Below are 12,641 nucleotides of genomic sequence, written 5' to 3' on the forward strand. Positions count from 1 at the left end.
TAATACTATACAGTATGTGATTGATTGAATCTGCAGATGCAGAGTAACCATGGATACAGAGTGAAACGTGAAAGTGTTAGTCACTCAATCATATCTGACTCTTTGTGACCCCGTGGACTATAGCCCATCAGGCTCCTCTGTCTATGGAATTCTTCAGGCAAGAATACAGAGGACTGACTATAAATTATACTCAGATTAACCCCCTCATTGTTCAAAGGTTAACTGTATATTAGTTTCATGTGTAGAACATAATGATTTGTTACTTGAGTATATTGTACAGTGATCACTACAATAAGTCTAGTTAATAGTGACTAAGCACAGCATAGCACAGACATAGTTACAAGTTTTTAGTATACCATTTTAAAATAACATCTTTGTTAGATGATTATAACAGAAGTATAAAAGGAATGGAAAAAAATTCAACATTACTGAAATGTATAATATAAAAAGTGAAATACTCTTCTCCATGTCTGGCTCTTAACACAAATTCCATTCCTCCAGGGTAACCACTAGCACACATTTAGGACATGAATCTGTCTACTTTGTTCTATACATGTATGATCATATGCATACAGATTTATGGCAACATATGTGTGTGTATATGCATGTATATATACAGAATAAGTAAGATCCTGTTATTGAAATGCTGGGCTAGATGCAGTACAAGCTGGAATCAAGACTGCAGGGAGAAATAACAATAATCTCAGATACATAGATGATACCACCCTTATGGCAGAAAACGAAGAAGAACTAAAGAGCCTCTTGATGAAAGTGAAAGATGAGGCTGAAAAAGTTGGCTTAAAACACAACATTCAGAACACGAAGATCATGGCATCCAGTCCCATCACTTCATGGCAAATAGATGGAGTGAGAAACTTTATTTTTTTGGGCTCCAAAATCACTGCAGGTGGTGACTGCAGCCATGAAATTAAAAGACGCTTGCTCCTTGGAAGAAAAGCTATGACCACCCTAGACAGTGTATTAAAAAGCAGAAGCATTACTATACCAACAAAGGTCCATCTAGTCAAACCTATGGTTTTCCCAGTAGTCATGTATAGATGTGAGAGTTGGACTATAAAGAAAGCTGAACGCCAAAGAATGGATGCTTTTGAACTGTGGTGTTGGAGAAGACTCTTGAGAGTCCCTTGGACTGCAAGGACATCCAACCAGTCCATCCTAAAGGAAATCAGTCCTGAACATTCTTTGGAAGGAGTGATGCTGAAGCTGAAAATCGACTACCTTGGGCACCTGATCCAAAGAACTGACTCCTTGGGAAAGACCCTGATGCTAGAAAAGATTGAAGGTGGGAGGAGAGGGATGGCAGAGGATGAGATGGTTGGATGGCATCATCAACGTGATGGACATGAAGTTGAGTAAGCTTCTGGAGTTGGTGATGGACAGGGAAGCCCGTCATGCTGCAGACCCTGGGGTCGCAAAGAGTAGGACATGACTGAGCGACTGAACTGAACTGACTGATGATTGATTCTACTGTGTATTGCTTTTTTTTTAAAGAAACACAATTTAATTTTTAAGAAAAAGCTACATGATTATTTAAAATGTGAAAACCACATCTAATAAACTGGTGTTAGTTTCAGGACCTCTTGTTGCCATCATAGTCCCATTACAAGGAACGCACTACAACAAAGGCTAGGAGCTGACTGCAGTCCTGTTGGCTCGACGTGTGCAGGCGCCGGGCCACTCTTGTATACTGTGGGGCCTCCCACCTGACTGGTCCATTAAAGAAACATCCATTGTCTTCCATGCACTTTGTGACCATGGCTTAGAGGTAGGCACAGAGCCGCTCCAGCAGCCCGGGATTCCTATTACTTAGGGACAGCAGCTCCTTCTTCCCTTCTTCTGTATGAGCTTTCTCATGTTGAAGCCAATTGTTCTCCAAATAATACTGAATACAACCTTCAAATTCCTTTGGGTTATAGTTGGAAACCAGCATGGGAATAAAGGGATCCAGGGTATCAAATCCTTCCTTTCCCAGCAACTCCTGGGGCAGATAGGCTTTCCGGGGCTTCAAGAGAGACCCAGTCTGGCTCACAGTCAACACAATGGCACCTCCTTGCCAATCATTTTTCACCATTTTCCTCAGGTTGTACATAAGGGCTAGTTCTTCTGGGGCAATCGGGCTTTTATCTTCTCTTTTCAGTGTGGTCCTTCCCCAGAGAGCATTGACTCCATCCACTGCCACCAGGAGGCGAAAAATACCCAGAGAACTTTGCCTCTTTAGCTCTTTAAGCACAATCCCAACTGCGTCTGTGGCATTCCTCACTCGCATTATGCCCTGTTCAACTACTTCTGCCAGAGGACTGCCTTTCTCAGTGCTTTCTCGCTTATTCCAGACATACTTGTCTTGAACTTTTATCTGACTCAAGAAACGCTCGTTTGCAGTTTTGAAATTCTTCAGCCAGATTGAAGCCTCTAAAGGTTGATCAAAGCGCTGTTTGTTGTAGGTGGACTGCAGAAGATCCCAGCAGTTTTTGACCCAAAGATGAGCATCTGGAATATGCAGTATCAGCCAGTCTTGTTTTGCACAGAGATGGATAATGTGGCAAAGACGGAGGGTTTTTCCTGTTCCCTTCTCGCCGTAGAGAACGTACTGTACAGCTGGATGAGCAAAATTGGTGTTTTTCAGGTAACGCAGAAGCTCGAGGGCTGGTTTCCTTACCATCAGGCAAGCTTCATTGAATGTCTTCACCTGCATTACAAAGCGAGGAGGCAGGCCATGGGGGAATATGGTCTTTAGATCGTGGACAGATATGCTGTAGTGCTGACCCACATGCTGCTCCCCATGCTTTGCCGGATCATTCTCAAGGGTGCGGGAAATAGCTCTGGGACTCTCATTTGGAACCTGGTTATTCAGATGAGCAACAAGGCACTGGGGTGCCTGGGTCCCTAAGTGCAAAAAACGTCCAGGGTCCAACTTATGGACCCTGGAGACAAGCCTTGTCATTCCTTTCAGCATTATCCCTGTGCGAGTCACAAACCAGCGCTCCCCGCCCGGCAAAGGGCAGACACTGTCAAGCGCTGTCTCCACGCCGCGCGTCCCGCAGCGGAGAAGCAAGCTTGAGTCCTGTGTATTGCCTTTTTTTCACTTACTGTAGTTGAGTATCTTTGCAGATCTGCACATATAAATCTACTTCATTCTTTTCTGCTTGTGCATAATATTCTCCTGGCTTCTCAGGTGGCGCCAGTGGTAAAGAACCTGCCTGCCAATGCCAGAGATGCAAGAGATGCGGGTTCAATCCCTGGGTTGGGAAGATCCCCTGGAGAAGGAAATGGCAACCCACTCCAGTATTCTTGTCTGGGAAATCCTATAGACAGAGGAGCCTGGTGGGCTACAGTCCATGGGGTCACAAAGAGTCAGAAATGACTGAGCTGTTCACATACACAATACTTATTGGCTTATTTAAAATTTATTTTAAATGACTATGATTGGTGGATATCTGTGTTGTTTCAAGATTTTCTATATAGTATGTAAAACTTCAGTGAATATCCTTTGTTCAAACACCCATTATACCTTTTAAACATGACCGTCAACTTGCACCAGTTTGAATACACAATAGGGGCTGAGTCATCAATGGCTGAATGGAACTGAGGACAAAGTACAGCTTGATGAGAGATTATAGGTATGTGACTCTCCTTGGCACACAATTTGGCACTGATTTTTCAGAAGAGATTGAACATCATGAATACATTTGGACAAGGATTCTCTGATGCCCTTCTTGGTGAAAGCTTGTTCTGGCCAGATTGTCTCAGTCCTGCTGGCCATTCCTTTTTATGTCCCAGAGAACTTTTCCTGGTGGTGTGCTTTGCCTGTGTGCTGAAGATAGGATAATCCTTTTCTTCCTTTGTAGTTTTAGGGTATGGACTTTAATCTGAACCCATTTGCAGATTATCACTGGGCTGCTGCCCAAGTCTGTTAAAATGTTCACAGGTGTTTCAGGCTTCACACAACAAGGGGGCTATTCAAAGAGAACAGGGGCATCACCGGGTGCTAAGCCTCCAACATGTAAATAAGCATCAGAAAGGATCCTCTATGAAGAGTTAATTTTTAGATGCATCCAGGACACTCTCCATGACACAGTAGGTGATCTAGCCCTATTAGTGCATCTAAGTGAAGGGTCTAGTTAAATGATGCCATTCAGTGTATTCAGTCTTGTCTGTGGTTTAATTCCTTCACCCAGAAGTCTGAGCAAGCCTAGTGTCTCCGGTGCATTCTAATGGAGGTCGACTTTTAAAGGGTTTTGTGTACTATGTTGCCTCGAGTTCAGGAGAAGAGGTTTTCATGAGGACCATTAATTGGAGCAACCCATGGGTCATGCAGTTGTAGAGCAGGGCAGGCACTAGTAACCCATTTTAAAGATGCAAATCCGAGGGTCGGAATTTCCCGGCTTATGCAAAAAGTCATACTGGACCAGTGATCAGACCAGGATCTAAGACCTAGACTTCCTGTTTTATGAACTTTCCTTTCAGTCTCTTTCTGCAAATAACCACAGGATATCTCAAAATTGTGTCCACACAGCCTGTGTATGCTTACATACATCACTTTGAGCACCAAACAAAATCTGTATGTGCCGATTCCTGGGTGATAATTTTTAGGATTTTGTTTTGCTTTTGATCATTAACAGGCCTTGACTGTGACTCCACCATCATAGCGAACCACGGTCACTCCCATGGTTCAGCCTATTGTTGGTCATTCTGTTTAGCAGAGGTACCCATATACCCCCCTGTGTATCAGCTCTCCCAAATTAGATACAAGCCTTTTAGGAAGAAAGAGGAGTAGTTTCACTGTAAGGCAACATAATTAGACTTCTCATTGAAAAAATGTCTATTGAATGCTTACCTTGTGTGACTCTGGACTGGACAAAGGGAAGGATGCCAAGCTATGGAAGGAATTGTCCCTGCCTTGGGGAACCTGAAAGTTCTCCTTTCAGTATGATATTGGAGAAAGTGGGGTCACTGTTGTATGAAGGAGTCAAAGAGACAGTGTGGGTCTTTTTATTCTCATAGCAGAAGGGTTTTGGAGGCTAGGTAGCACTTGGATGAAGGGAGTGGGAAAAGGAACAGTCTTCTGGGACCTTTTGAACTCCAAGTGTTTGAGGTTCAGTGAGAAAATGTTGGGTCATTGTAAGCAAATGTGATCCATCTTGCTGCTTTGAGTCCTGTTTGTTAGTTTCTAGAGTGCTGGAATCACTGGTTACTGGGACCCCTTTGCATAGGAAAGACCCTTGGGTTTAGGTATAAAAGGATAAAAGCCTGGACTCCCAAATTATCTCACAGCTGGGTCGTTTGGGCTTTAGCTTTGGTCTCTGATTACCTGGCCATCATCCCTGCCTTCATTCTCATTATCATCACCGGACATGTGCGCAGAGCTCTTGAGGGAAGGTCTTGGTGTGAAGGGAAGACTTTTACTCAGGAGCCTCCTCAGGACTGTAGAATCATGCATATGGATCACTGTTCTACCAAATATCTATAAATGCCAACTAGCAATCAGGTACACACTCAGAGATGAGAGAGTTAACTGGGCTAGGATGTCTGGTACTATTTCAAAGATTACATAAAACCCAACTGATTCTTGAAGAGAAGCTAATATTGGGATCTCCAGATGAATGAGTGGAAGGTGAGTGGGTCAAGAGAATTGTCTGTTCAGATTCAAAGAAGCAGGAATGTAATAGTCTGGGATAAAGTGGACTGGTTTTTCTGGAAGGCAGCGTGCTTGTGGATATCAGGTAGGGGGAGAAGAGAGGGGCTTTAATATGGGAGTCTTTCATATCAGTTTAAAGGCTTAAGAATTTGAATACAAAGTATTAAGAAGTTATAATCAAGAAAAATAAATAACAAAGATACTAAGGAAATTCATGATTATCAGAAAAAAGTAAGAGGTAATAGATTTTGAAAAACATAATTAAAACAATTATTTTAATTGGAGGATAATTACTTTACAATATTGTAGTGGTTTCTGCCATACATCAACATGAATCATCCGCAGGTATACACATGTCCCCTCCCTCTTAAAGGATGGGTGTTTTACTCATTAGGGTAATTTTATCTGACTGCAATGTGAGCTTTATTCTAGAACTAATGTATTCTGAGATACTTACAAATTATTTTCTCACTCAGTTCTAAATGAAAGTGTAATAAATACCCATTCAAGCGGCTGTTGACAAATTGCAAACATAACATGCCATGAAACAGAACGAAGTGAAAGTACTGCTTTAGGTGCTTCAGATGCATGAATGGTTGGGCAGATGCTGAGCTGTGATTTCAGGGGTGGGATGGTTTGCCTGAGCCATCCATAGCCTGTCCCTTGATCCCTTTGTGAAGGTAAATGAGATGACTTGAAATGTACATTCACTGTACTGGTCAGGAAGCTTTGGGTGGAAGCTACATAAACTCAAAATTAGTTTAATCCAAAGCATTTAACCAGACTACAAACTTAACCTTAATTAAGGGCTCTGGAGTGGATGTGGCTTTCAATTGATGTTAGATCTAGTGGTTCAGCATGGTTGAGTCTGTCTTTTCCTCTCTCTTCTTCCAAGTCTGCTTTTCTCAGCTTCTTCATTTTGTAGGAGGCACTCTCCATGTAGTAGGAAAGATGGAATTTTAGAGCTTGCAGTGACTAAAGGAGAGATAGCCTCTTTGTTCCTTCCCCTCTTTGTTCTTTTTTCCTTTTCTTTATTTTTGTCTATGAAAAAGTTGCCCATTTGGTTCATGTGTTCCCCCCACTTCTGGACCAATGACTGGTCAGCTTGAAGAGTCAGACTCTCTGATGGACTTCCTTATCAAAATAAAATAGAATGAGAGGAACAGTTTTAAAATGGAAGGGGTGTTGGCCAGACAAGAGAGAGACATAGAGAGATTGGGAGAGGGTGAGGGAGAGGGAGAGGTTCAGATCAAGGTGGTACCAGATGATGCTAGCTGTCTTGAGGTGGGACTCTTTGATCCTATGGCCTTAGATGTTCTCTGCTCCATACTGTCAGCCTCGAATGAAAGCAGGAACTTCATCTCAGCTTGGACTGCAGCATGGGGTGTGGCTGTCAGAGACAGGGACCTTTTGGATCTCACAGTCAACCACAACCCTAACCCTTTGTGGCTGGCGAAAGTGACTTAACCCTTTGAATTTCCATTCCAATTTCCAGAAAACATTATTTGTCCTGATAGAAAGCAACAATTGCTTAGCCTTTGGAGGATGAAGATGCTGAAGTTCCTTTCTTAGAATTTACCAGAAAGTTTTCATCTTGCATTCCCATGCTTGGAATAAGGTAGGAGATGAGTTGATAGGTCATTTGCCCTTTAATCTCTGGTATTGTTCTACCACATCGTGTTTGTATTTGCTGAGTTCCACCTCCCTGGGAAACAGCCTGGGCTTGGAGAGCATACACATAGCAGTGGTTTAGCATTTACCTGAGAAAGTCTTTTAAAAAGCTCATAATGAATGCTGTCTTATGCATCCTTTCTAAACCCCTGGTTAGGAGGAGGCAGATGAGGGGTAGAAGATGGATATGATCTTCTTCATTCGATATTTATAGGAAAGTAAGGCATAGGGAGGGTTAAGTGGTTTATAGGGGAATATCAGTGGCAAAACCTAAAGACAGAAAATCAGTTCAGTTCAATCGCTCAGTCGTGTTCAATGCTTTGTGACGCCATGGACTGCAGCACACCAAGCTTCCCTGTCCATCACCAACTCCCAGAGCTTACTCAAACTCGTGTCCATTGAGTCAGTGATGCCATCCAACCATGTCATCCTCTGTCATCCCCTTCTCCTCCTGCCTTCAGTCTTTCCCAGCATCAGGGTCTTTTCAAATGAGTCAGTTCTTTGCATCAGGTGACCAAAGTATTGGAGTTTCAGCTTCAGCATCAGTCCTTCCAATGAATATTCAGGACATTTTTCTTTTAGGATTGACTGGTTTGACCTCCTTGCAGTCCAGGGGACTCTCAAGAGTTTTCTCCAACACCACAGTTCAAAAGCATCAATTCTTCAGTGAATTTGAAATCACTCTTCTAACAATTGGTCTTCGTCATTTATGGTTCCAATATGCTATTTCCTTTCAAAAGAAAGGAAACATTCCACTTTCACTGGAGAATCCATTAAGATCCGTTGCCCAAAGGATAGTAGCCAAGAAATCATTTAATGAGATCTAGAGCATTTTACAAGGCATGCTGAGTTTCCATTTGTTGTAGCATTGCATTCAACATGCACTTTTCTTATTCTTTTAAAATACAGTAAAAAAGTTTGCTTTCTAAGCTTCTCCACTGATTGCTGATCCTAAATATAGCCAAACTGAAGGGAGTAGGTGTCTGGTTCAAAAGCTCAGGCAAGAGTAGATGTTATTGACAAAAGCCTTCTAAGTATCAAGGATGTGAGGATGTGGATTTTATTTTTTGGTGTCGGGTAGAAAAATGATGCTTCCAGCTCTTTGAACATCAGTAATATTTTATTTCACTGCTTCTGCTGCTGTTGATTCTCATGTTATTTCATGAGTCTATACCAGGAGCTGGCAAACTTTCTGTAACAAGGCAGATAGTAAAGATTTTTGGTTTTGTGGGCTATAGGGTAGACTACGTGACTTTGCTGTTGTAATGTGAAAGCCCCCATTTGCAATATGTACATGAATGGGCAAGCCTTTGTTCCAACAAAACTGTGTTTACAAAAACAGATACCCACTCCAGGATTCTTGCCTGGAGAATCCCATGGACAGAGGAGCCGGCCAGGTTACAGTCTGTGGGGTCGCAAGAATCGGACACAACTGAGCGACTGAGCACACACATACACAAAAACAGATGGAGGGCCAGACTTGGCCCCTGGGCAGTTGTTTGCGCATCCTTTGTGTACACAGTCTCCTGGAGTCTATGTGGTCTCCTCTGCCTGGACACAGCTGAAACACACTGTACCTTCAGTATTTCTATAGCCTCCATCATGATCCATTTCCTTTTCCAGCAGAGTTCTGTTACAGGATTCAGTTTTAAGTGGTATTTCCAAGAACCCCTTTTCCAGTGTCTTCATTTCCATCTTAAGAGCAGTGGATCTTGGGCTGTACTTGAAGGCCTGATTTCAGCTCTGCAGAAGCAAAAATCTTCCTGTTCTATTGGTGGAACATGCTGGAATATGGTCTAGTAAAATGGCACCAGACAAATGTTGATGGAGTCCTCGAATAAGGGAGCCTAAGCAAATTGCTTCACCTGAATGAGTCTATCCTCAGCTGGGAGAACATCCACCTTGGTCACCCTGCAGAATGGTTTTGAGGATTACCATTCATTCAGTTTCTCTGTATTGAGCACCTGCTTCTCACTGTATCTTTTGCTTGGCATTGGAGATGTGCTGGGCTTCCCTGGTGGCTCAGATGGTAAAGAATCCACCTGCGATTCAGGAGAGCAGGCTTTGATCCCTGGGTTGGGAAGATCCCCTGGAAGAGGGCATAGCAACCCACTCCAGTATTATTGCTTGGAGGATCCTCGTGGATAGAGGAGCCTGGTGGGCTATAGTCCATGGGATTGCAAAGAGTTGGACACAACTGAGTGACTAAGTGCAGCACAGGGGATGTACTGGTAAACCAAATGCTTACCAAGCTTATCTTCAAGTGATCCAATTCATTACCTCCAATACTTTGGCCACCCGATGTGAAGAGCCGACTCATTAGAAAAGACTCTGATGCTGGGAAAGATTGAGGGTAAGAGGAGAAGGGGGTGACAGAGGATGAGATGGTTTGATGGCATCACTGACTCAATGGATGTAGTTTGAGCAAACTCAGGGAGATAGTGAAGGACTGGCACAGCTGCAGTTCATTGGGTTGCAAAGAGTTGGACACAATTTAGCAACTGGACAACCACATAGGAGAGAAAACTTCCTGTTGATTGATTTTACATGAGTTTAGATTTTCCTGACCTTTTATTTTTATTTTTTTAATTTTTTATTAGTTGGAGGCTAATTACTTCACAACATTTCAGTGGGTTTTGTCATACATTGATATGAATCAGCCATAGATTTACACGTATTCCCCATCCCGATCCCCCCTCCCACCTCCCTCTCCACCCGATTCCTCTGGGTCTTCCCAGTGCACCAGGCCCAAGCACTTGTCTCATGCATCCCACCTGGGCTGGGGATCTGTTTCACCATAGATAGTATACATGCTGTTCTTTTGAAATATCCCACCCTCACATTCTCCCACATAGTTCAATAGTCTGTTCTGTATTTCTGTGTCTCTTTTTCTGTTTTGCATATAGGGTTATCGTTACCATCTTTCTAAATTCCATATATATGTGTTAGTATGCTGTAATGTTCTTTATCTTTCTGGCTTACTTCACTCTGTATAAGGGGCTCCAGTTTCATCCATCTCATTAGGACTGGTTCAAATGAATTCTTTTTAACGGCTGAGTAAAAGTCCATGGTGTATATGTACCACAGCTTCCTTATCCATTCATCTGCTGATGGGCATCTAGGTTGCTTCCATGTCCTGGCTATTATAAACAGTGCTGCAATGAACATTGGGGTGCATGTGTCTCTTTCAGATCTGGTTTCCTCAGTGTGTATGCCCAGAAGTGGGATTGCTGGGTCATATGGCAGTTCTATTTCCAGTTTTTTAAGAAATCTCCACACTGTTTTCCATAGCGGCTGTACTAGCTTGCATTCCCACCAACAGTGTAAGAGGGTTCCCTTTTCTCCACACCCTCTCCAGCATTTATTGCTTGTAGACTTTTGGATAGCAGCCATCCTGACTGGGGTGTAATGGTACCTCATTGTGGTTTTGATTTGCATTTCTCTAATAATGAGTGATGTGGAGCATCTTTTCATGTGTTTGTTAGCCATCTGTATGTCTTCTTTGGAGAAATGTCTGTTTAGTTCTTTGGCCCATTTTTGAATTGGGTCATTTATTTTTCTGGAATTGAGCTGCAGGAGTTGCTTGTATATTTTTGAGATTAATCCTTTGTCTGTTTCTTCATTTGCTATTATTTTCTCCCAATCTGAGGGCTGTCTTTTCACCTTACTTATAGTTTCCTTTGTAGTGCAAAAGCTTTTAAGTTTCATTAGGTCCCATTTGTTTAGTTTTGCTTTTATTTCCAATATTCTGGGAGGTGGGTCATAGAGGATCTTGCTGTGATTTATGTCGGAGAGTGTTTTGCCTATGTTCTCCTCTAGGAGTTTTATAGTTTCTGGTCTTACATTTAGATCTTTAATCCATTTTGAGTTTATTTTTGTGTATGGTGTTAGAAAGTGTTCTAGTTTCATTCTTTTACAAGTGGCTGACCAGTTTTCCCAGCACCACTTGTTAAAGAGGTTGTCTTTTTTCCATTGTATATCCTTGCCTCCTTTGTCAAAGATAAGGTGTCCATAGGTTCGTGGATTTATCTCTGGGCTTTCTATTCTGTTCCATTGATCTATATTTCTGTCTTTGTGCCAGTACCATACTGTCTTGATGACTGTGGCTTTGTAGTAGAGTCTGAAGTCAGGCAGGTTGATTCCTCCAGTTCCATTCTTCTTTCTCAGGATTACTTTGGCTATTCGAGGTTTTTTGTATTTCCATACAAACTGTGAAATTCTTTGGTCTAGTTCTGTGAAAAATACCATTGGTAGCTTGATGGGGATTGCATTGAATCTATAGATTGCTTTGGGTAGAATAGCCATTTTGACAATATTGATTCTTCCAATCCATGAACACGGTATGTTTCTCCATCTGTTTGTGTCCTCTTTGATTTCTTTCATCAGTGTTTTATAGTTTTCTATGTATAGGTCTTTTGTGTCTTTAGGTAGATATACTCCTAAGTATTTTATTCTTTTTGTTGCAATGGTGAATGGTATTGTTTCCTTAATTTCTCTTTCTGTTTTTTCATTGTTAGTATATAGGAATGCAAGGGATTTCTGTGTGTTAATTTTATATCCTGCAACTTTACTATATTCATTGATTAGCTCTAGTAATTTTCTGGTAGAGTCTTTAGGGTTTTCTATGTAGAGGATCATGTCATCTGCAAACAGTGAGAGTTTCACTTCTTCTTTTCCTATCTGGATTCCTTTTACTTCTTTTTCTGCTCTGATTGCTGTGGCCAAAACTTCCAACACTATGTTGAATAGTAGTGGTGACAGTGGGCACCCTTGTCTTGTTCCTGATTTCAGGGGAAATGCTTTCAATTTTTCACCATTGAGGGTGATGCTTGCTGTGGGTTTGTCATATATAGCTCTTATTATGTTGAGGTATGTTCCTTCTATTCCTGCTTTTTGGAGAGTTTTAATCATAAATGAGTGTTGAATTTTGTCAAAGGCTTTCTCTGCATCTATTGAGATAATCATATGGTTTTTATCTTTCAATTTGTTAATGTGGTGTATTACATGGATTGATTTGCGGATATTAAAGAATCCTTGCATTCCTGGGATAAAGCCCACTTGGTCGTGGTGTATGATTTTTTTTAATATGTTGTTGGATTCTGTTTGCTAGAATTTTGTTAAGGATTTTTGCATCTATGTTCATCAGTGATATTGGTCTGTAGTTTTCTTTTTTTGTGGCATCTTTGTCAGGTTTTGGAATAAGGGTGATGGTGGCCTCATAGAATGAGTTTGGAAGCTTACCTTCATCTGCAATTTTCTGGAAGAGTTTGAGTAAGGTAGGTGTTAGCTCTTCTCTAAATTTTTGGTAGAATTC

At 41.8% G+C, this 12,641-nt stretch overlaps 2 protein-coding genes across 2 annotated transcripts in view; one reads left to right on the plus strand and one right to left on the minus strand.

Moving 5' to 3' along the window:
* Positions 1–12,641, plus strand: part of SORCS3 (sortilin related VPS10 domain containing receptor 3) — a 619,852-nt gene that overhangs the window by 48,204 nt on the left and 559,007 nt on the right. The window lies entirely within an intron of this gene.
* Positions 1,526–3,069, minus strand: LOC122709106 (28S ribosomal protein S29, mitochondrial-like). The gene has a single exon (XM_043926233.1). The coding sequence runs from the start codon at positions 2,972–2,974 to the stop codon at positions 1,781–1,783; it is 1,194 nt and encodes a 397-aa protein (XP_043782168.1). The 5' UTR covers positions 2,975–3,069; the 3' UTR covers positions 1,526–1,780.

The sequence above is a fragment of the Cervus elaphus genome, chromosome 15, assembly GCF_910594005.1.
Source record: "Cervus elaphus chromosome 15, mCerEla1.1, whole genome shotgun sequence".
NCBI lineage: Eukaryota > Metazoa > Chordata > Mammalia > Artiodactyla > Cervidae > Cervus > Cervus elaphus.

Excerpts from the sequence above, each read along its gene's own strand:
- LOC122709106 (XM_043926233.1), bottom strand. The coding sequence starts at position 2,974 with ATGCTGAAAGGAATGACAAGGCTTGTCTCCAGGGTCCATAAGTTGGAC.